The sequence below is a fragment of the Vanessa atalanta genome, chromosome 6, assembly GCF_905147765.1.
Source record: "Vanessa atalanta chromosome 6, ilVanAtal1.2, whole genome shotgun sequence".
NCBI classification, from domain to species: domain Eukaryota; kingdom Metazoa; phylum Arthropoda; class Insecta; order Lepidoptera; family Nymphalidae; genus Vanessa; species Vanessa atalanta.
The window spans coordinates 11,605,708-11,632,151 of NC_061876.1; the positions used below are offsets into that span (position 1 = coordinate 11,605,708).

Below are 26,444 nucleotides of genomic sequence, written 5' to 3' on the forward strand. Positions count from 1 at the left end.
TTTCTTACATTATGAGCTAAAGCGAAAAATATAATAGACCACTTCACCGTACCTACCTATACCTATACATATACGCGTTCATACACAAGATAATATAAAATAGATATTTATTGTTATTTTTAAAAATCTGGCGGTATTTCTTACATAAATAAAGCTCAGGAAGAAAGACGTTGATAAATATAGAATTGTCACTAGCTATTAATACATCTTTAAGCCAGTCGTAACGCTTGTGAACTTATGTCGCCTGCAAAACTGGGTTACGTTGCGCCATGCATAACATACCTATGCGGTATATATAGTTTATCAACACGATAAGCTGATAAGGCTTACACATATCAATACGGAAAAATTGTATATTTTCTCGGAAACTTCGCCCTATATGACCATATATTGATCAAGAAAATTGGCGAAGATTAACTGAGACACTAGATAAATGTCGAATTAATTCTGTACGCCGGTGTGTCGTTGCACCGTCAGTCGTGAGTTACGCGAGCGGAGCGACATACAAACATTCCCTGAGGTGGAACAGCCGCGACCGCTTTGTTTTGGCTTTCAACCGAGATCTCGGACATGTGAGCACGAAACACAATGGCTCTCTCATCGAATTGCTGGAAATATCTTGTGCTGACCTTCAATATTTTGTTCGCTGTAAGTCTTTCATTTTTGTTTTATAAATTGAATAAAGTCCGGCTTTTTATATTTCCCGTTATGCTGATTCAGCGTCGTTGTGTTGTCATAACAACTCGGAGGGGAATTCGTTGAGTTATTCTACGTCATATTCAATTGTTTGTTTTTTTAATAAATACTGAAAGTATGAATCAAATTATAAAATATTTTTAATAAAGTTTGAAATAAAGTTTTCTTTTGATTCTCAAATATTAACCAACTAAATTAAATCGTACACTTTTCTTTATAATTTCCATTTCAGAATGGCGCTAGTTGTAATAGTAATTTACGCGTAAAACATTGTAAGGAAGTGTCATGAAAAGCGATCTTACGCCGTTCACTTAAATAAGTAGCGTAAATATAATGTCAACAAGCTTCTATTGTTTTTTAACAGATGTCAGCAGTGGTACTTTTTGGCGCTAGTGGATTTTTTTTGTACCGGCTTTTTATCTACCGCCACTTCATTGGAGTAACCGTAGAGTACCCAGCAATTTTATTGCTGATGATGGCCATCATTACTTGTTCCATTGCCTGGATCGGATGGAGAACGGCGAAATCCATGCATCAAATTCATGTTATAATGGTAAATAAATTTTTAAATACGGATATGTCGAACTTTTGGGAAAATTTTGGATCATTTTCAAAACCAACGGTTAATTTAGGCACTTGTCACGTTTATAAGTTACATATACTAACGCCATCTGTTATTATACTTATTTGCTATTTTTTTTGTACGAATTTATTATGGTCAAAGTATTTAAAAATATTTACTTGTTTCCAGGCGGGTATCCTCATCATTCTGGTTGTGATCATAGAATTCTCGTGTTTCGTGTGGGCGATGGTGGTGTGGGACAACATCGAGATAGACATCACGACGACAATGACGTCATACTTTATGTTGTCTAGTGAAAACAAAGAAACAAATGCGGATTCCGTTCGATGGGACAGATTGCATGTTAAGGTATAATTATTTTTAAACATTTGGAATTTTGTATAACATTGTTCTGATACTAGTGACCTAATTGAATTTCGCACGTGTTAAATATTTATGTATTACTTGCTAAAACTTTACAGAAATATTTTATAGGGAAATACGTTTATTATCATTACAATATATTTTGTTTTTATATCGAACGTCTATTTCGACGGACAGACATATTGTTTGTACTTTCTATATTAATTGTAATTGTTATAAATTTTTTAAGTGAAATTTACAATAGTTTAACGATTGTTTATCATGAACTATCAATTAATGTATGTATTTAAAAAACGCTGTCATGTAGATAAATGCCTAGTAGTTATATACAAAAAATGGTATGAATACTTATATCGAATCACAGATCTACCTCAAGTAGGTTGTTTTTTATTTGGAAGTCTACCCCTCTATAATAATGCATCAGTTACTACTTGCTGTGATAGAGAATTATAGAAAATAAATTAGAGACATTTCGAATTGTGATCAGATATATTTACCAAAAATGAATTTTGTCCACATATATACCTAACAGCATATTAGTAATATAATAAATAAATTTAATGCATAGATTTGTTGTGATAATGCACCTACTTCATTACATTTATTTCGGTATGTAATGATTGCTATCAGCTGTACTTATACGTTCTATTATATATGTATCTATATTGGAATTCGTTTCGTTTGTGACTATCCTTTGTCGACATTCTCGTTTATACTTTACTAGCACGGGCATTGTACACGCTCTGTCGTAATAATGCCCAGCTCACATCGTATTATTTGGTCATATTATTTCGTTACAGCAGTGTTATGCACTTTAAGTTTAATTTTAATAGAATAAATTATAAACTAAAACCTTTTTAACGAGTTAACCCTGCATGAATATTAAGTACGTAACTTTTAATGAATAAACACATCAAAAAGTTAATCTTTGCAGTGTACTGTGATTAAAAACTTTGAAATTTATATAACTCTTTAAAGTGAACTCTACAAATTATATATGTATAATTTTTTATAATTATATTTTTTATCTTTTCAGTTTGAATGCTGTGGAGTGAATGGTCCTAACGATTACAGCACGACTGGTCACGTGCCATTTTCGTGCTGCGGCCAAGGACCATTGGACTCTATCCAGAAACCATATACCTCAGACTGCTCAACACTGTACCAAAGAGGTTGCGGGAACTTATTGCACGACTACGCAAAGAACCAGCTGTTGATGGTTGCTATGGCGGCGCTCACAGCTTCTATGTTGCAGGTTGGCACTAAATATTCGAATTTGTATAACACTAGCTGAACTTGCGCATTTACCCGCGTGAAATTTATAAAACACAAACTTCCAACGCCCGTATACTGTATACAACTTCCACCCCTTAGGGGTGGAGTTTCCTAAAAACCTACCTGCCAAATTTCAAATTTGTTGGTGTTATAGTTTCTGAGATTTCGTGATTAATCAGGAATGGTATTTCGCTTTTATATATACAGAATATAGCTTATTTTACTGCTGAACAGTACTACTTAGGGTAAGGTTTTTATAAGTGACTAAGAAAGAGTAACAAGGGTCATAACTTATTATTTCCCAAGATTAGTGGTGTATTGGCAATGTAAGGAATGAATAAAATTTCTTTCAGCAACCACTATTAACCAACCGTGTTTCCGCAGTCCGCATAATAGTTTTTTTTAAAAATTCACAACATGTGTAAGTCACACGGTTTTAAATGTACAATGTGATACAAATAAGAGATTTTAATGAATACATCTATCTGAAACAAGTTATATAATATGAAGTCTGTATCTAAATGAACACGCAATCACGCATCACGCGGAATTCATTAGATTTTATCACGCTAGTTATAGCGTGCTAACATCTTATATCCAGAGATGTATATAATTAGATACAAGGGTATTATATGCAGTTACCATATATTCTATATGGTATTTAAAGACCGTATTCACAGACTAATACTTCCATTATTATTCTTTTCCTTTCAAGACACAAATCATTGGTAGGGTTGGTAAATATATTTTTAATGACTTTAATGGCATGTATCACAATCATAAATGTTGTAAGGTTTAATTGCTATTTATTTTTATGTAAGCACACCTTTTCTTATACATACCAGTACATAGATGCAATCTATTTTTTTTATTTTTTTTATGGCATTGGTTGGCGGACGAGCATATGGGCCACCTGATGGTAAGTGGTCACCACCGCCCATAGACAAAGGCGCTGTAAGAAATATTAACCATTCCTTACATGTTATGTCCCTTGTACTTGTGATTACACTGGCTCACTCAAAATTTAATTCTATTAACGAAATAATTTTAACCACCGTAGTGTTATGGAATATTAATCATAATTTTATACATCTAATCTAAATTATGTGTTGCATGCATAAACCTCCCCAAGGATTGCTTTGTTTTGTCTCGTCACGTTAACAGCCTACTGATGTCACACCGACATGCATATTAATATCAACTTGTGAAATGTACTTGTGACCTACATAAAAGGACTATTGTTAATTATTTGGTACACGGGTATAAATAATATCCTACGTATTTAATTACGCAAGCTATAATTTATTAAAATGGTTATTTGAAAAAAATTAATATAATAAGTAAACTACCAACTAACATTTCAAATACATATATAGGTCTGAGAAAATATAAATTGTTAATCAAAAAATTCACGAGTCGTGGCGGAAATTCTCATCGGAGTCTAGCTAATTGTGCAGAAAATATTATTGTTCAAGTGTGTTAGTGTGTGTGTCTGTGTGCGTGATTACAGGTGCATTTCTTTACCTTCACATTTTTTGAGTAAGACACGGCCGAATATAGCTCAGGCACAGAACCAACTATTTGACGTAGCTTCCGAGTTTCAGAGATAAAAACACTGGCAACTACCGAACTCCAGGATAACTTTTTAATGGTTCAAACCGGGCTTGGTCCAGGGACACGTAATTTGCAGTTTTATAAGATAGTGTCATTTTGTAGCAATGAAGATCTTTCACAGGTATCATACCTGCCAATTATATGGGGCTTACTCAATCCCTGGGATGGTCGTCCTCTGCTCAGATAGAAAATAAAAACAAGCAAGCACATCGAATCAAAAACTGTCTGTGGAAATATAACAAAATAAAAAAATAGAAAGAGATAGGCTGTCGTTTAAACATAACGCATCCACGTGATCCTCCCACGTGATGCTCTGCTCGCATTTGGTAGAGGGAAGATACTCCTCTTAATTCACAAATCCCAGGCAGCTTACCAAGGAGAAAAACTTGTATCAATCCCGACCCTCTCGGCATTATCGAGTACACATTTGGCTGAGTTCAGCTCATGAGGAGTTATTTATCTAGATCCCTGCACATCAGATTTTCTATCAAACGGCAGCGTGAGCCAAAAATGTATTTGGAGATTCGGATCTGGCAGAATTGAACGTTTTATTAAAATAAACATATGTATACCTTACACAAATTACAGATGGAATCGAATTATCAAATAGTAAAGATAAATAAACCTTAGATTTACTATGCTATACTTCAAACAGTGGTTGATTAATATTTATAATACAACACCATTCCACTTCGGTTAGAACGCGTCTATCTTAACCGATGATTAAAGGGTTCAAACTTCAGCTCCACTGAATTTCCATGTACTTAAATTATGTTGATAATTTCATCTCGTGCTCGCCGGTGAAGGGAAACATCATTAGGAAAAATTCTGCCACATGTGTATCCACCGATAAGCGGTGGAAGAATGGGGTGAAAATAGCTCCAAAAACCTTTTCCTCAAAGGGAGATGAGGTTTTTGTCCAGCAGTGGGACATTTACTTTACTTATTTTTTTACAAAAGAAGGCATGTGGCGTGCAGTAAAATAATATATTAGCACAATTTACTTGATGGTGGGTTGTATTATAATATTTACGATACAAACATATTAGTTACTAGCCGTTGCTTGCGACTTTAATCTCGCGTGATTTTAAGCCTCAAAAGTAAGTGTATTCTATAGTTGATATATCTGTGTATCTTTGCGTCTGTCGTGGCATTGTAGTTCCCAAATGGATGTACACGTTATGATTTATTTTAAAATTATTTTATTATAATAAAAATTTTAAAAATCAAATTTATGTGATCTCTGGCGTTAGTAGATTTACCCTCAGTAATATTTTATCTCAAATATCTTTCATGTACAGATTTCGATCAGTTATGATGTTTAGATGATAAATATTTTTACATACCTAACTATTTAAAAAAATGTTTTTATTTATTTATTGAAATATGAACATTATCAACTTATCACTAAGCACATACAATTAAAAAATGGTGTGTAGGTAACATTCAAAGTGACGTCTTTAAAAGAGTATAAAACATTGTATATAATTATCTAAAACCGTAATACTACAAAGATTTAAAAAATAACAACCTGTAAAAATCCCACAGCTGGGCAAATGGATCTCCTATCTTTACGAGAAGATTAGGAGATTATTACACGACGCTGCACCAGTGTTAGCAAACGACGAACTACGTAACGTAAATAATAAGGGTTGGTGGATAATACCGATTACCGGAGGATGATGATGGGTTCTTTACGAAATAGAGACGGGATCTAAGTATCACCTTTAAATCTGACATAGTTATCTAGAACATTTCTAAATATACTAGAATTTTTAACCCAAGCTTTCATAAACGTTTGATGAGTAGAAAATGTAGTTTTATTATATTTCCGCGTAGGGCGCTGCACGTTTCTCTTGTTAAATTTTGTAACATAAACTGGCGGATAAAATTCACTGCTTACTCGTAATCATAATAATATGCCAATTTTAAGTTACATAAAATATTCTAGTCGCATGTTCTGTTTTCAGATTAAAATTGCGGTCATTCATGCAGACTAACTGCATTCCGACCTCAGCAAGTAAATAAATACTTACTCATAACTTAAACGTAAATAAGCATGATCGTGTATTTGATTCTCAACCCGTGTCTCGTTGCTTAGTGGCGTATTTGAATCGTAGAACAAATAAATGTCAATATTTTTTCCGTCAAAGAATTTCGTAAAGTCATTGGTCCTGAATCGGTCATATTTTACGTAATAGTTATGAAACAGGTACATTTAATAGCTGCGTGGAAGGCAAACGACTGGTTTATGAGTCTTTTGAGTGTAATTAGAGGCTCAAGGGTCATAGCATCATAGATCTCACGGCTGGCAGCGCTTAAACAATGCACGGTACACCTCATTATAACTTTGTTTATTGTGTTCGGTCTATACACTATATTATGTAAATGTTAACGTAACGTTACTTATTATGTTGTTATGTAACTAATGTTATATACGAATTTATCCCTTTTAGAGAGATTGAAAGTAAATTTCTTGTTAAAAATAAGACCGTGAAGAAATTTAAATTATATTAAAAAAAATATTACAATAATATTTATCATTTAATTTTTTTTTATAAATAATAATTAGTTTAAGTCTGCATAATATAAATAGTACGCTTATTACTATTATAGGTATGAAGTGCCCGTTAGTAATAAAAATTAGCCGGGTAGCTAGGATATTATCAGTTTCTCGCCTGTATTATACATGTATCACACATATAAACCTTCCTATACCCATGTAAAACTGGGTCGTTAGAATACATAAAAAATATACTCATAAATCAATCAGATTTTTGGTGAAAATTGCATTAAAATCCTTTGCGTAGTTTAAAAGACCAATGGACACAAACGGCGGGCTACGACTTTGTTTTATACTATGTAATAGAAATATTAAGGTAAACACATTGAAAGTTATCAATTGACCAAGGACTGATTTCTCTTAAAATCAATTATCATTTCTTGTAATTCATTGATTATTGTTCCGTTTGTTAATCAATGAACTGGAAAAATAAGGATGTTGCATTATATTTCCGAACTAAAAATATCGAAAAATTCTTTTCTGTGTCGGAAACGATATTAAAAACTGATAAATTTAAATAACTAATCCGCTCAATTGTTATTTATGTAATTTTTTCATTATAATATTTAGTTATATTAATTAAATAAACCTAGTTCATATTTAAATAAAATCTTCACAGCGTTTCTAAAGGGTTTCATAATACTCAATTAATATAGAATAGTAAAACTTGATTATGTCAATATATGTATGTACCTACATATAGAAAAATTGTCTATACATTATTAGAAATGCACCACAAAGGTTTTATATATCTATACGAATCTACAGTAATATTATAAGTGCGAAAGCAACTCTGTTTGTTTCTCTGACTGTTCCTCTTTCACAGTCGTGGTGGGATTTATGGGAGGGCAACAGGGGCAACTCTCCTAGGGCTCCTCTCATGTGAAGGAGAGCTCCATCTACCATCTAGATACCAAATGTCTAGATATAGTCAAATTATGTATATTATAATATAGTATAATAATGGAATTAATTACAGTTTTAAAAATTACCGATAGAAGTAAATTAAAATATTCAAATTAATTCATAATATAATGTTAGGGTCCACGACTCTGTTGCTCTAGGGCCTCCTTTCCTTTGTGCCCCAGGGTCTTCAGAACTTTAAATCCGACTCTGTTCACAGTCAAACGACTGAAACAAATTTGATGAAATTTGATATGAGACAAGTTTGAACTCCAAGGAATGATATAGGTGACCAAAACCATACAATAAGAACGAAACCGCGGTCAACAACTAGTCTTAGATAAAAAAATGAACTCGTTATATATGATACAATAATTCTTGAGATTTCCTGAATAATGCATCAGATCATAAATAAAAATTTAACGCTTGTCGTTACTCGGACAAAATTAGTATTCAGTCGCACGCGATTTAGTGGCTAAATTTGTGCAGTGGTAAGGTCAGTCGTGCAGGTTGCGAATTGCGAGATCTCTTCTTTGAATTGGTCTGGCTAATAAAAGTTATGGATTTTTTTATTTCGAAATCCTCAGTGTAGATGGTAGTGTTACAGTGGCGGAAAACACATGTACAACTATTTGTTTCTAAGTGATCATCAAAATTGGCCATATTTGTAGTGTCAACAGGCGTTTGATACAAAAAAAACTGTAATACCTTCAGATGTCAACAAAAATTTATATATATTAATATAATTTAAGTTTCGTCAATCAGCAGTACTTAGTATTGTTGTGCTGCAAATTGAAGGATAAGTGAGTCAGTGTAAAAAAAGGCATAAGTTACATCTTAGTTCCGAAGTTTAGTGCCGCGTTAGCGATGTGAGGGTTGGTTAATATTACTTACGGTCTACGCAGTAGTGACCGCTGACCATCAAGTGACCTTTCGCCCGTTCTACCTATACGATGAAAAAGGAATTTCACATAGTCGTAGAAATAGAAATAGTTAACTATTAGAGTAGAAATGAGCAATTAACGAGCCTCCGAGGCCTCAATTATCCTTATATCTTACAATTACGCGGCATGTGTACCTAGTGCCAATATCATTCCAACAGTCATTCGTTTTCATGACTAATGGAATTGAGTGACTCAGTTATACGTTTCATGCAAACATCAGTCATTAAATTAGATGATAGTTTCTCTCTCTCTTAAATCTTTTATATAAAAAAAATGATATACGGCCGGTATGCTCCGTTCACTTCAACACCATTTTAGCGATGATAGTGCAAGTTGGCTCATTTAGGTGTGTATTTTTAGTGGATATGGATTTTATACTATTTATTTTAATTTACTCGCCGCTAGATGGCGTTACAGCACATTAACTTGTCGTTGAATAACCTGTGACTGGAAAGCGCGTAAAGACATCGGTCCAAGCCTGAATTTTACGGAGGTCGTGTAAAAATTTGCGTCCATTCGGATTATATATATATATATATAGTGAGAGTAATGAGAGTAACTTTTTCCTGTATTAAACTTAAAGTAAAACTAATAGAAATAAATATATTTTGTAATGCAATATATTAAATTGTTACCCTCTACATTACAAAGTAAAAACACTTCTGACTGTTCCTAAAAACAAAAGTTAGTAAAATATTGCTTCACATAGGACCAGTAAATTTAAAATTTCCTGAAATTAATGCGTTCAACTAAACAAACAAAAAAACTCATCAGTTTTATTTAGGCCTAGTCCTATATTTATATACTATGTTTAAGAAACGATTCGTTTTGCAGTTTTTACGGATAGTGAATTATCTTCACGTTTCATGAGTAAGTTACTAATACTTATAGAATAACTAGTTGTAATGAAATAAGCTACAATTACGCCAGTTTTATATCTATTAATTCATTTCAAACATCTAAGCCGGAAAATTGTTAATTGTGATCATCACAAGTTCGCTAAACGTAACATTGTCAATCATGACCTCACCACGCCGTAGTGGGTAGTGGCCTCCGCGATTATGACGCTCTCAGCTCGCCACGAAACTCAAGGTAACGCATTGTTTTATTTAATGATCATCACAATCACACGATTAAAGATTGGTTTTAGATTTACATATTTATATAAGCAAAATTGATAAAACATTACATATAATACAAATAGAATAGATACAATAGATTTGCTCGTTAAACGTTATAACATTGGGTTATGGGTATATATATCCGTAATTGTAGCTCTTATCTCACTGTATGTTAAGTTTGACGAAATTATTGTGTAAATTATGCTTAATATTTCATTGTAAATAATCTCTCATAATAGATTCTCTTGCAGGAAAATATATTTTGCTTTAATATTAGGATTAGGTAGGTTGGAATAAACATTAACATATGTATGTTTCGAATCTTTTCCCTATCATGAAGTTATGGTCGTAAAATACGCTTTAGGCCAAGGTCATCATAGAATATTAAGAAAACTGTTATAGCATCTACAAAAGTACTACTAATACTCTAATTCAAGGATATATTATACAAACGTCCGGTAATTAATAGATGCAGTTAAAATGGCGTATAGCAGAGATCAAGGCCGCACGGCCTACTTTTTTTTCAAAGTCGAAACCTTTTTTTTTTAACAATGATTAAGCCAAAGGAAAAACAGTAAACAACAAAACTAGTATTTTTTTTATTTACTAGAATATTTTGCCTTGAATCGTACCTGACCACAGGTATCTGATAAGTTGTACACTAAAATGTAAGGTCACTCCCGTTGTAAGGAATATAAATTGGTTAGGTAAAGTAATGTGAGCATATTTTTTTTAATGAAATATAATGATAAATCTTGATTTAAATAAAATGATAAACAAAAAATTTGATTCAATATAGAACACTCACACTTGCTTGTCGCTAGTGAAATATACATCACAGGTTCGGAAAGAAATATCTCAGTTATCAGATCTGAAAGAAAATCAACGGGACTCTATACTTATCCAATAATTAGTATTCACTGTTAAAATATTTTTTATTTTAATCGTTTTTTTTATTTTATATATATTTTTTTTTTATAGTTCGATTATTATCTAAATATCATTCTTGTCCTATAATAATTTAGAAGCTGAAAATGGCGTACTTACCTTATTCTTTACATAATAAACTGGCTACCCCGATTCCACGCGGGTACAATAGGGTCTATGTACAATTTTTAGATTGCAGTACAAAAAAAATGTTTTTTTTTTTTAAATTTCCTGCTCATTATTTATACTGCTGCATTATACTTATAAACCATCCTCTTGAATCTCTCTGCTTATTGATGAAAAACCGCATTGAAATCCGTTGCGGAGTTCAAAAGATCTAAGCGTAGGAACAGACCACGGGAAGTGATTTTGTTTTATACTATACTATGTAGAGATAATACCTATTTTAATAATATTGCATGGCGTAAAGACCAATAATAAAAAGTGAATCATTTGCTTATAAAAACTTAACCGTGTTTATTTTACCCGAGACAACAATGATAATATACGACACTCATATACAATAACTCTTTCGTGATAACATGACTCGAGAGTCGAGATAGAATAAATCATTAAAAAAATTAATTAATGTGTACAGATCATACAATAAAATTCCTTTCAGTGTTTGCCTATTAAAACATTTTAATATATTTATTTTATTTGAGGTTAAGTAATTGTAAACAGAAATAATAAATGGATGCCATAAATAAATAGATCTAGATTTGCTAAAACAAAGTTTTTAAAATGAGTTTTACTTGATAACTACTTGTTAAATTATTATACAAGTATTACCATTTTAATTAAAATATTATTTTTACACTAATATCGTGTTTTTTTATTATTGGCGAATTACCGACACTATTCTAGAAAGGTATAATGATATAATCAGGGAAGTCAGTCAAGTCAATATTAAACAAATCAAAAATAATAGTAATGGGAAATGGTAACACTTAACGACGGGAGAGGCTCTTTGCTAGTTAAGTCACCGATGATTCTACGAAGCGTAATATTTTATTATTGTAGTAAAAAGTGAGTGAGCAACTACATGCGCTGCGTTACAAATATTTCCTGGGATAATGATAATATTATGATGATTATACCAATTGGTTCAATGATGGCTATTCTCAATAAACTGTACACATATAATGCACAAGTGTGTGCTGGCAATTCTTCTAACTTATAATGGTTATGATAAATTCCCGATACAATTTCGATCAACTTCGACCAGGACCGGATTTGGAGGTCTGGAGGCCCTGGGGCCAAAAAGGAGTGAAGGCCTTGGGCAACAGAGGAGTAGAGGCCCCTAATTATTATTTTACAAATTAATTTGAGTAATTTCATTTATATCAGTTCAATAATTTACTTACTCTCCGGACCAGTGTCTTTTAAAACAGTAATTATTAATATTATTATAATTTGACTACATCCAGATTGCTTAACATTTATTACATTAAAATTCTTAAATCGTCTGAACCTCTATCTTGTGAAGGCCCCAGGGCACTTGTCCCGGTTGGCCTCCCTTAATCCGGCCCTGACTTCGACTGAATTGCAACTGGATCGTTGCGTTACAGTTCATTACATTAACAGCCCGTAAATTTCCCAATGCTGGGCTAAGGCATCCTCTCCATTTGAGAAGAAGGTTTGGAGCATATTCCACCAAGCTGCTCCAATGCGGGTTGGTTTAATACACATGTGGGCGAATTTTGTTGAAATTAGACACTTTAGGTTTCCTCACGATGAATTATAAATACCTGGGCTTGAACCGGAAATCATCGGTTAAGATTCACGTGTTCTACGCACTGGGACATTTCGGCTTCTAAAAGCCGTTGCGTTAGAAGATTAGGAAAATGGCTTAACGGCAACGATTACCTTTCGATTCGATTTCAATAAACTGACATTTTAGTAGAATTTACCTGCATTCACTATTGCCTCAATCTTATTATGGCGGGCGATAATCAAAGAGGAGAAAGTGAAACGGCTTCACTTGTTGAGGCACGAGAATGTAAATACTGATTAATATTAATAATACTTTTTGTCCGTAAAACAGAACCACTTTTCGTAAGATCGCCGCGTATTTGAAATACAAGATATTTATATTTACACCATTATAGACTAGCTATTAGAGCAACGAGGAAATTAATTAAATATTTACTAATAATAATACAATGTAAAATAAATGTTCATTGTTAGACATTTTCGTTCGTAATATAATTTGTTATTTTGTGTTTTTTTTCCGAATATAATGTATATTAAACCGACAGCATTTGATTAGTTCAATGAGTCTAATTTTTATATGACTAAGTGGCAAAGATACAACCTTGCTCTAAATTGGATCAATGCGCGAGCGCAGTGACGTAATCGCTCTTCGTTATCTTATATTAGACATGACACAATTACAATCTCACCAAATTCAGAGGGAAATACACAAATGATCATATATAATTGGGTATTTATTAAAATCAAAATGAAAATATAATGTGCTCATTTAACACTTTATAATATACCACGATGCAAGTTAGCACCATGTCGGTATATATCGAGAAAAACTATCCCATCAAAAACATAAATGTAAAAATGAGAGCCAAGTCCAATATTATGATATATACCTTGGTCTACGACAAAAGAAGTCTCGTGAACAAGACATTCGTAGACAATGTCGAAATATCGAGCTCCACCAAATAAAAATAAAAACCATGGTAAATATCCCGTTTTTAATACTGTTAGTAATAAAAATAACCATGTTAATTTAAAATCTTATAAAAGAAGTGAGATCTAAATGGGTGCCAAGTTCAATGGTCCTTCCTTAAATTTATTTATAATGATAAACAAAAAACTTGACAAATAACTTAGGATAATATATTGTAGCCTAAGGTCTATCTTGGCTTATTTATGTCAAATAGTTTTTGAGTTATGAGGAGGTCAAAAGTGGCTCCGAATGGTTCGTGTAATATTACACACGGTTCGGATATAATTACGTAATAAACCTAATATACAATTCAATATATATATTGTGTATAAAAATAAACAATAATATTTGTTTAATTTTTTAGTGTCAAACTAAATAATTTTATATTTAGTAATTTATATAACTTAATTTTCTAGTCTCACGCACCATGACATCTTAAAAGCCAGAGCGTCACTCGCTGATACTAATGGTCGCCGATAATTAATAATAATTAAATATGAAGGGCGTGTCATCATATATACAGTGAATACATCTATGTATAATATATTATGTGGTATATTATAAATTATTTTAGATGTTATTTTATTTACCATTAAATTTTATTACAAGGTATAGAGCCAACCAACCCCACTTTTAACCCCACTCTTTTTATAACTCGTGAGAGTTCGCTAAGATAGTGTTTAATGTTGTGATAGTATTGATCAATAAATGGTAGCATAATGATCGTTTGTGGTTTGAGCGTTTTGTACCAATTCTTGAGCGAAATCATTCGTAATGGCGCACCCTCAAACCGCACCGGCGCACCCGTTTTCCCGAAGGCTTTACTGCTAATTTTTAGGCAGATGCTGCAGCTTACGTTATTTTAGAAATGTAATGGTATCAACAGTAAGAGTCTCAATGGCAGGCAGGTAGCAGCTGCGGCCTATGGTATCGTTTTAAAATCCCCCAGCCTTTCTTGTGCCTTTTTTATTCTATGGGATAAGCGAAGTTACAATATTTTTTTAAAGTATTACTTAATTAGCTACTTATGCAGGTGGTCCAAAATAACAACAATTTTATCTAGAATTTACTTATTTTTGTAGATCACATGAAAATCTACTCATGTGCTACATTTTTAAGTGATTACAGATTTGTATACTTCTCAGGAATACATATACATAGTTAATTATTGTATACAGATATAATAAGAATAAAAGTTTGAATCCACAAGGGCAATAAACGATATACGATATACAACGACATGTAGCGATCTACCGAAGCACATCTCTAAGTATCGAAGTCTATCACAGCGTTGAAACACTAGCTCATAATACGAAGATTGGTTCAACAGAGGATGTTATCCAACTGCTCTTATTAGATGCTATACCACCTGCTACTGCGTGGGAGCAAATTTACTAACCATTTGAGCGATATATTCATGTCTCTTTTCATCTCAAATAGTAAAAGAGGGACAACACTATTAGTCTGAGTTATAGTTAGTGTTCATTTTGATTATAGTAGCAAGGCACTGATGAGCGAGGATGTCAATTTAAAGAGATCACCTCCGTAGGGGATCGGGAGGACAAATGATCGTGTGTTTGATATGAAAGGGTTATATTATACTTTCATTACAATAAAACGGTTGCTAACGAATCAGAACTCGTTTACATAGTTATAATTCGACTACGATTTATATAAGGAGGATTTGGTTGAAAGTAGTATCAAAAAGTGTTACTGTTTTTCGTATATAAGGATAACCTAAATGCTAGAAGCGACATTGTACCAATTCGATATTTAGATTGCTTATTTTTGGGTGGTTTCTGTCACTGTTTTGATATGATATTTCATCAAGAATTGGTTCGATTATTTCCGAAATGTATTAAAAAAACTAAGACTGGGAATAAAAGCCATGAAACCCTCGGGAACAATAAAAAACAAACATTACGAAGAGATAAGTAACACGCGATGTGAATCATGCTAGATAATAATCATTTGATTATAGTCAACGGCATTCTTGCGAGGACATAGGTCGGGACAATTATTTAATAGACTTTCCTTGCTATACTATGACCTCAGGTGATCTTACCACATAAATTAATACATCAAATGCTTAAAAGTAATTAATGTGTACTACGAGGAGAAGTCTTAGCTAATTAGTCATTTCTCCCTGACAATCAAAGAGGGAGACAACAAGATCAGGGTAGGTGTTGCAATAATAAACTTACATACTAAGAAGTATGTATACTTTATTCACATATAAAATTAATAATAATCAAATAAAAATATCTATATGTATTCCTACTTTAGACCAAGGAATATTTCTAAAGCATCTTAATAAACTGTAATTAATAATAAATATAATTTATAGTCGTCTGGGGTAATTTTTAAAGGTTATCTTGAATGACGATAACGTTTTGTATTCTTTAATAATGCACGAATAAAATATTCCATGCATTGATGACTAATTATAAAAAGTTAAAATCCATAAACTACATAATTCAATGAAGCAAATTAGTTGTAATAGTATTGGTTATTTAATTAGTTTTAATATTGGTGGTTATGTTTCTTAGGACAAATAGTGCGGGCAATGGTAAGTGGTTACCAACGCTTATAGATTGGCTCGGCATTTTTTTTAACCATTCCTTACACGCCAATGCGGCACCAACTTTGGAAACTGAGATGTAATGTCCTTAGTGCATGTAATTATTCTGGCACACCCTTCAAACCTACAACGAAGGACGTAGACTACTTTTTTATACCTTGAACCTACATAACTACGGCTTAAAACTGCGGTTAAAGCCGCGGCTGTAAACTAATTTTTAATAATTTGGTAAATTAAGTTTAGACTATGAATCAATTAAAAATATACAATAAAATAACGTAAGTTAAAATTATTTCAACCTAAACTTAAATTTCAATGGTTAATTGAATTAAATAATTTATGACCGCCAAGCTGTTTCTTTTAAAAGTGATCGTTAAAATGTAACTCTCAATTGAGTGTTCTTGTGTTTGCTTTCAAAGTAGTCATTGTTTCTGTCTGAATGTTAATTGTACTTTACGGTGAGGTTCAAATTACTTCCTAGAACCTCTTACGATAGAAATAATCACCTAATAGTCATAATGAGTATGGTGACCAAATCAAGGATAAATAGAATAGCAAGTTTATACATTGACGGACTCATAAACTGTATCAAAGTTCAGGATTACTATCGAATTAATATTTTTGATATGTATGCAAACTTTTTAGATTAAATAAATGAAAGTTTCAAGACTGCCCAAAACTCATAAAAAAAAAAAGATGAAAATAAAATGTATGTATAGTCTCGCATTCGCGTAATATTGGAGTTAATTTTAAAATTAATAAAGTATTTTTAATCTTTTTTTTTCATTTGCGATTTCAATTATTGTTAAAAGTATTAATTATTATTAGTCTTTTAAAGTCAACAAAAGTTTCGTAACCATAAATATGGATACTTTGTCCGAACAAGTCGCTCAAATTGTGGCATTGGAATGCTTGGATCTACTAAAGATTGCTAAAAAATTAAATTTAAACCAGTTTACGGTTTCTAGAGTATACCGAAGGTTTGTAGAGACAGGTTCTTACAATAGGATATCCGATACCGGCAGAACTCGAGCAACCACCCGTCGTGATGACCGATTTATTGTTTCAACTTCCCTATGAAATCGTTTCCTCACGTCAGTAAACATCAAAACAGAGCTGAATGAAGTGCGTGGAGTAAACGTAAGTGCACGAACAATAAGAAAGAGGCTTAAGCGGCGATCCCCTTCTTAGACCAACAAATGATCCGAAGTTGTTTATAGCTCCCAGACGACCGCGCTTCAGATTAAAACCCCGTATTACTATGTATGTATGTTTATGACTAGTGCGCCCTTATACACCGGAATACCCACTAAAAAACCAGCGGTACCATCTCCATCTCTTCGGGGCACGTCGCGGGATTGCTATCGTATAGTACCATGAGGTTCTGGGTCGGGCTCTTAAAGTCATTAGAATTTTTCTCGGTGTAAATGTAGGAACTTGTAATTAATCTCCCGTTCAAAGTCATTTGTTCTGCATTGCACCAGAATATCAGTAAAGTAAGGGAAAAGAGTGAACACCTTTATTTAGATTTATTTTTGGTTATAACTTTTGAATTGATTAGCTTCCGCCAAGAGGACATTGTATAATTCAATAGATTTAAAGGTTATAATCGAAAATGCGTGAACGTCAGTCCATGTGTGTATTATTGCAGTCACAGCTCGTAGACGTATAAAATTCTTCATGGATTATTGCGCATTAAAACGAAGTTGTAAACAAGGAAATCGTTGTCATTGGCCATCACAAACACAATAAACGTTGCCTTATACGTACGTATGCTCATATCATGCCATGTTTACAGAATAATAGATGCATATTTGTTTCATAGCAACTCTTCTAACATTTGTTACATATACATGAATGAGAAAAAATATCGTATTCATAACGGAAAAATGTCTGACTAACCGAAGTACTATTTAACATTCTGTTTGGAAAATTATATGCAAAATATTGCTACGTCAACATCACCATATCAGTCCTTACCCAAGGATTTCCACGATGATCGATCTTGGATTATCCAACGACGTCGCGACCCTTACAAGTTCGTGAAATATCACTTAAACTATTATATTGTTCATATACTTTATTATTACAAAGTATACTAGAATTACTTAAAGCTATGTAAGATTTTTCCTTAAACCTAAACCTAACCCTATAAATTTTTAAGAAACCTTAGCCCAAAAGGTATAAAAGCCTTTAACTTTTATAGGCTTTTATACCTTTTTTATGTAAATAATAAAGAGCTTCATTTCGATTTGAACATTACTTACTAATTTAAATCCTTGAAAGCTAGTCCAATAACGTTTTTAATATGACACGGCTAAAACTGAAAACTGATTAAAGATCCACCTCCATTAAGAAGTTTTCATTTTTATGGAAACTAAAATTGCATCATAAGTTTTTGCAAGAAAATATTTTTAACCAGATGCCGAATGCTTGAATTGAAGTTACGTAGGCGACGTTATTGCACATTCCGTCTTTCACGTCCGTCACATTTACTGAAATTCAAATACTTTCTTTATTCTTTCTACGATCACACTATTTCGATACATACGTGTAAACATACGTATGAACGATCGTATTCTTTCAGCTTTTATTTGTTAATTAAAATCTATAAAATTTGTTGTAATCTTAAAAAAGTTGTCACGAAATCTAATCGATGTAAATAGCCTAATACGTTGAGTGGATTATTGCCCTCTTTGTTCAAACATTTATGAGACTACAGACACGCAAACACACGTCACCATAACAATAAGCTATAAACAGTGGATTTAAAGCATGGAATTATTTTATATTGCGTATTAATGTTTTATGTATATATAAACATTATATATCTATACATAAATATGATGCAGATTATAGATACGTCTTATCAAAATGTCGAGAAATTTTATGGATTCCAGTCAGTGTAACTTCAAGCATATGGGACATAACATCTTATTTTCGAAGGTGGGTGGCGTATTGACAATGTAAGGAATGATTAATATATATGTATCTTATGCCGCCAACGTCTATGACCGGTAGTGACCACTTAGCATCACCTGTCATAATATTTTCTAATAAAAAGTGTTGAATGTCAATCAAAACTATTAAAGACTCATTCTTAGAGCCTTGGATATATATAATTTATCTTACTTATTATACCTTCCTACGCTCATTACAGGATCCTAACATTAGCGCGACCAAGTGAATTCAAAGCGACTTGCTTGTATAGCTACATTACAGTCTGCAGTATTTTGTCGTTTCGATGTTCTATGATTGTTTTTTGATTGATAGAAGTAAGAAGCCCAACATTTTTATATACATAAAAAAAAATCATAAATATAAATAAATATATTAGTTTTAAAATTTATTGAACACACATGTTGCATTTCTATGATATCGTGTCAGGTAACATTTGATTCTTCATCGCATTCTTTACTTTAGATTTATCGTTTGAAAACTTCAGTTCGTTCACATAACAAGTGGGCTTTGTGTACTAATTGTTTGAAGTCATTTCTATTATAAGTTATTGTATCATTAAGTAAATAATGACGCTCTGTGTTGACTAAACCATAATATTTTCCTTTCGGTGACGTATAACGTACGTATTTCAATGAGATGGTATTTCCAAATTACATTGTCGGCCGCGTCATTGGTGCAGTGATTCAGTTTGACCGTGAATTTATGTGTATCATCATAACGTAACATTGCGTAAATGTCTCACGGCTAATTATTAAGGTTGTCTTCTCTTGAGAAAAATGCTTTGAGCCTCTTCTATCTCGCTTCGCATAAACTTCCTATTAGTCCAGAGCTCCGATTAATCTGATTTTTGGTATACATGATCTACCGTCGCACCGATAATGAGTATGGTGTTAAAATGCGAGAATACTCAAATAATGTCATAGACACAGTTCTGTCTCTAGAGTGTTGTTATAAAATTGAAAGCGTATGTACATTCCACGCTTATCCAATGCAGGTTTCCTCGCGACGTTTTGTTTCACTGCCGAACTCGAGATATTTTCGCCGTATTCTTACGAGACCTACTATACCTTCCCGAAAGGTCATGACTTAAAATCCGGAACCTTGTTCTTGACATGTATTGTTACGCTAGTGATAAAGGGTAAAACTACATGTTTTTTAATATTTCGATACACCTTTTCCCCAATGTGCGACTGCGTATTGCGTTTACACATATATATAAATATACCTATATATTCATTTAAAACTACACACACGTAACATCTACATAATATATTAAATATTGATATAAATATTCTTGTTCCAGAGCACGGGTATATTCTGCACATTCTTCTTGGCGCACGCGATCAAGGAGAAACGAAGAGCTTCCATTAGGCATTCGACGTCAGTACGAGAATCGACATTCGCAGCACCCGACGACTCCTTGCTGGCACCGACAGCCCCCGCTCCAACCTTGCCAAAGTATTAGAATTATAATATAAATAAGTTATTAGTATATTCTAGATTTTTCGAATTGTATTAATGTTAGTAGCTTTCAACAATCGTTATACTCGTGCTGAGCCAATCGGACCAATCTTGCCAATCACACGAGCCATCGAAAAAATAATAAACTTACCAATGTACTTATGAAGAGGGAAGCTAATTTTACATTCAACCTTTCGTAACAGAACATACATTGTAAATAGATTAAACAATTAAAACATCATTAGAATTTGTATAAAAAATAATGACATAATATATTCTTCTGTAAGCTGTATTAAGCTGTATCTTTAACCGAGTGAGGATAAAACTGAATTAAGGGTTGATTTCATTTTGTATAAGGTATCAAACTCAATTTTATAAAATCTTTCGAATAAGATAGTCCAGACTAGTGGACCTTAAGTACTTATGAAAAGTTTAGAGAAATAGCAGATTAACATTAGTCCCCAATATTACTAGAAGGCTACCCTAGATTGAGTCATCGAACACTTCCTCGTCCGAAACGAAACCTATAAAAAATAAAACAATCTTATTTTAGAATAAGCAGTTATCTTAAAGTAGAAGACGAATACGAATTTGATAAAAGTTAAAAATACTTTTCAGTGGGATTCATAGTTTTTAAGATTACCAATAAGCAATTGTGTCGCAAAGATGTTTTTGGACGAGAGAATAAAATTTTATATAAAGAAAAATATTAACTTAATAAAACAATAACCGATTTTTTTTTTTTTACAATTGGTGCAAATAAGGACGAACTATAAAATATTAAGGCCTTTATTAATGTCATACTTTCAATTTCGTAACGATTAGGTATTTGATGAAATTGAAATGCATTTAACAAAATAAAAATCTTATGGACGGCAGGCTTTAGTCATGTTTGAGAATTAATTTATGATTCGAATTGACTTAATATATGTATGATGAGTTATATGATTTTATGAATAAACATTTACGTTCGACGCTATTTTGATGCGTGTAAGCTTGAAGAATTACTATATTTTTTTTGGTTTGGCTTTTGCCAAGAGGGCACAGATTATTTTGCCAAGGTCACGTGCGAAAGAATTATTGTACTTTTATTACCTATTTGTGAATATGACATATCACTTTCTGACATTTCATCTCGTACTACGTCGAGTTACAAGTTCGTTTATTTAATCGTAATCTTTAACATTAACTATGACATTCTAACAAAAACTATGACATTAACTTATAATAATGATACTAAATCCATTTTTCGTCCCAACGGCCTAAGTATAAGCCAATATGGTTGAACTACCTGCAAATTTTGTAATACAATTGTGGAATGCTCGAAATCTTAAATGCGTTTAAATAATGTTAATGATTGCTTATATTTTTTAGTAACTAATCTGCTTTTAAATTAGTGATGTTTATCAGCAAATGTTGTATGTAAAAAACGACATACGATACTCGATGGAAAATGTTGATAGCCGACTTACGATCATTCCTATTTCCTTGGGTGTTTATCATAAACATTAATTAACTGTTATTGTCAATGTCACTTGTCACTTTTGACGTTTCAAAGTCGAGTTTTGCGTACAGCCTATTCCAATTGAAGTAGGAAAAAAAAACAGACCTTAGATTTACGTATTGCATGGGATTTGCTAATAACTCAGCTATATTGTGCACTACTAAGAGTCGTAGTGAATATCATAGATTAATCAAGCTCTCGACCAATGATATCGCATCAGTTTACTGTCAAATGTTGTTTTTTTGCCTTTTTTCCTCTTACGGTTGAAATAGAGCTAGGTATATTTTTAAAGAATAGTTCGTTTAAATCGACTGCCATTTCGGTCATCAATTAACTCTTAAAGTCTTTGAATGATTATAATTAGAATGTCGAAAGAAATATGATTCAAATTTATAATTAAACGTAGGTATATCGTCAATTGTGCATTTGTTTGTCCAAAGACAATAATAAATTTAATTAGTCAGATATAAATATTTAAGGGACTAATATTTTATTATTATTTGTTCAATGCTTTTAATAAAATTATACATAACGGTTTCATAAGAAATTACGGTAATTCTTAATTACATAATCTACTATCATTATATATCAGTGGGAAATTTGATACACTTTTTCTTTTTCTACTGCCCTGGTTAAGGATGAATAATATTTTTATTATATTAAATTTTTGGGATTTGATCATGGAGGTATAAATACCAATATCTCGTCTTGAGGCACTAACCAAAATTTTTTCGCGTTTTAAGTAGGCACAAGTAATAAAAAAGGTTGTAATTGAAAAAAGTAAGAAAATTAAGACCCAATTTAAAATCGGAAAATATTTTTATATTTATAAACTTGTATTATATATATATTTATATATTAGAAACCATGGAAACAGCAAATGTCGAAAATAATATAATACTAATATAACACTACATTATACAATATCAGTAACGAGTAAGATACATGATAATTCAACTCAACAAAAAAATTAACAAAATGATTCATATCGGTCAATTTGACTGTAAGCAAGAATTGTATTTTGTAAACGTTTGGTATAGTTTTAGTTTTATTTTTTTTCATATCGACGACACAATCAGGGAATACATTAGAATATACTAATAGGTATGTACTATAACTTGTTTGTAGATTTATTGTAGATAGAATAATAAATGGCTGTCACAAATTTCACCTGTAACTTTGTCACAGATAATATTATAGTTTTTGTGTGTTCATTCTAATTATATAATAATTCAAAATTCATAATCAGCGATAGCAACAAATGAATAATTTTATAAATTAATGATTATTATTATTATTATGCAATATTTTTTATTATTTTTTTATATTTTACCTGCCAGGATAAGCATGACCTGATGTGGAATAGGATGTAATTAATAATAATAAGAAGAAACAATGTCCGCGTTATGTATTAACTTATTTCTGTCTTGTAGAACTATCGACAGTTGACCTGGAAAACTATTCAGGATATCAAAAGTACTATCGATATATCGATTTTATTATATTATCGATAGTATCAATAGTATTGCTCATGGGGATACTATCGACAGACTATCGATAGACTACCGATGCTACTTCGATAGTGGACTATTGGTATGCAATACTAACTTATTTATTTAATGTACGAGCGAATGATTACATAATATTAATAAATGCTTTATTTGTCAATGTCGTTCAAATACTATTATCGTATGACTATTTATTGTAGGTACTATTATATGCAACTAATTACTTACTACTTACCCTCATTAACAGGATTACATTTCATAAGTCTTTACGATTTAACCTCAATAACTGTTTAAATTTATGTTTATGGTTTATAGTATGTGATTATTCTTAATCTTATATCATGCTTTTTTCAAAGCGGTCACCAAAACCTGTTTTTTGATTTCGTAGTCCAAACTAATATTGTAAGTGATAAAACTTTTTACAACGTCATCTGGTATAAAGATAATCTTTTGCAAAGCTTAGCCTTAGGTGTAGATGGAATTATTTTTGTATATTTTTTTTATTCAGAGTTTGTGCTTCGTTCAATTTTTGTTTGTGTGTCTTATGTCAGAAGTGTCATAAGCTAGTGTCTTATGTCAGCGTGTTGTTTGTAATCAAACTACCAATCTATCTAAACATAATTATTTTCTCAAAGCGTATCAAATCTTTATTATTCTTATGTATGCACCTCGACGATATGGTTGTTAATTCGCTTTGTATAAAGCAATATTATTCTTCTTTTATTTAACCATAGAGCCTAGTAAAGATATTGACAGAAAATTTGATTTTATAATATTTCTTCAATATTTATTATTTTAAAGCTTATAGTACTACAATCCTTGCCTGTGTACGATCCAGATCTAAATGGTGCGAAAATTGAATGTCTTTTTACTTTTCTGGGTTATAATCAAATGCATTTTATCGATAAATTGTGATAGTTTGTTTTTTTTTTTCTGTGTGGGGCAATAACATCTAGCGAGGACCGTACTCAGTCTGATCCGGAATACGCAACGAATTTTAGATTTGTTTCTATACGAACGACATTCGCTGACGTTATAGTAGGTAACTGACGTATTAATACTACTAATACTGGCTTTGTTAAACGATGCGATATATAAATATTAAGCCTTACAATATACAAATAAATACCTATATTCAATAAATATTTATATAGATAAAAACATTTTTTTTAAGTAGGTATACCTATGTTAAGATCGATTTGATAAATATTTTGTAAGTTTTATATTGGAATATTAAAATAAATGACAAAATAAATGTATATTTTTATTATTTTGTGTTGACCTATTTTATTATCTAGTTAAAGATGTTTTATACTTAAGTACTTAATATGTATTATAAATTATTACAATTATAACATGTCATAATTTTATGTTTTAAACTTTGAAAGAAATTGATAAATCTTATGAGCTATTTGCAACCTGACAAGTTATGTAATACCTATGAATGCTATTGTATAAGCTTTAAAGCGAAACCAGTTCTGACTCAGCATCCATTTCAAAATATCTCAAGCATTGCCATTCGGGACGCTGACATATTATTATTATTATACTACTTGTAGTATTACATTCGTTTTAAGTAATAACAATCATTTTTTAAAATAAAATATTCAAACAAACAAAGGTCCACATTAAAAAGTCCCAATATATTTTATAATTTTCACAAAATCATCGCAAGAACATCGTACATCATAAATAGTATACTGGGTCATGTATTCCACATCGCCATGTAATAATCTAATGACTAAAAACCTTTAGGAGTAGGAGAAATAATTTATAATAGTTATATACAGTTGTTTGGGTTAATTTTTAAAATTTCCACAGATAAATAAGGAATATCAAAGTAAGTATAACATTTTTTTTTTAATATTTTGTATGAAATCGGTAACAGAATGAAGGGCCTGTTAATGGAAAGTGGAATACACGTGTCGGCTTACAATTTCATAGCCTCCAGATAGACTTTCTCTCGTAAGGTAGGTAGTTATTGACGAAGTCGCTTTATGGTTGAACCACGCATCGACTTTTTAACTCGATGAAAGCGAATTGAGAATGTCTCGAAAGCTGTAAGTAAATAACTGATGGTGTTCAGTTTTTATCATATATACTAATATTTAAATGCAAAAGTAACTTTGTCTGTCTGTGTGTTGCTCTTTCACAGCCAAACCATTGAACTTAATTTGATGAAATTCAGTAAGAACCAAGCTTGAACCCAAGGAAGGATTTATGATATTTTTTCATGCCTAACACCTGACGACCAACCCCTAAAACGCAAGCGAACCCGCAGCCGATAACTTGTATTATACGTATATAACATCAACACATCGTGATTAACTTCTGGGGTATGACCTTCAAAACATAGGTAAACGTTAAGAGTTAAAAATGTATTGCCCAATTGAGGAAAATATTTTTTTTCCGTATGGACGATTATTACTGGTACAGTATGTATACTAGCATTCAAATATATTTCTACTTCGATAACGAGTTTTATTAATAATAGTTTCTTTGAGCTTAGGAAAACCTTAGTTCAAATACTACTTCTTTGTTGCTTGTTGTATTAGATAAATAACGCGGAAGTCTAAATTATACTGACTCATTTAAAGGTAAAGACAGTAAAAAAGGTCATTAATAAAGAAAAAACTGATGAAATGCTACGATGAACAATTACTCAAGCTAGACGGGCGTTGTGCTTAGTTAATACATTTATCAATTCATTTCTTGAAAGCCCACAATTGTATTTTATTAACGTATCTACATTAT

The 26,444-nt window shown here is 31.8% G+C and overlaps 1 protein-coding gene across 1 annotated transcript; it reads left to right on the plus strand.

The window, feature by feature from the left end:
- Nucleotides 1-287: 287 nt before the first annotated feature.
- LOC125064910 (23 kDa integral membrane protein-like) lies at nt 288-24,864 on the plus strand. The gene is made up of 5 exons (XM_047672219.1): nt 288-648; nt 1,061-1,249; nt 1,448-1,627; nt 2,679-2,897; nt 20,521-24,864. Exons 1-5 carry the CDS (start codon nt 589-591, stop codon nt 20,680-20,682), a joined length of 810 nt encoding a protein of 269 aa, XP_047528175.1. The 5' UTR covers nt 288-588; the 3' UTR covers nt 20,683-24,864.
- The last annotated feature ends 1,580 nt before the right edge of the window (nt 24,865-26,444 follow it).

Excerpts from the sequence above, each read along its gene's own strand:
- LOC125064910 (XM_047672219.1), top strand. The coding sequence starts at position 589 with ATGGCTCTCTCATCGAATTGCTGGAAATATCTTGTGCTGACCTTCAAT. Across the intron at positions 1,250-1,447 it reads ATCAAATTCATGTTATAATG|GCGGGTATCCTCATCATTCT; the intron begins GTAAATAAATTT and ends ACTTGTTTCCAG. Across the intron at positions 1,628-2,678 it reads GGGACAGATTGCATGTTAAG|TTTGAATGCTGTGGAGTGAA; the intron begins GTATAATTATTT and ends TTATCTTTTCAG.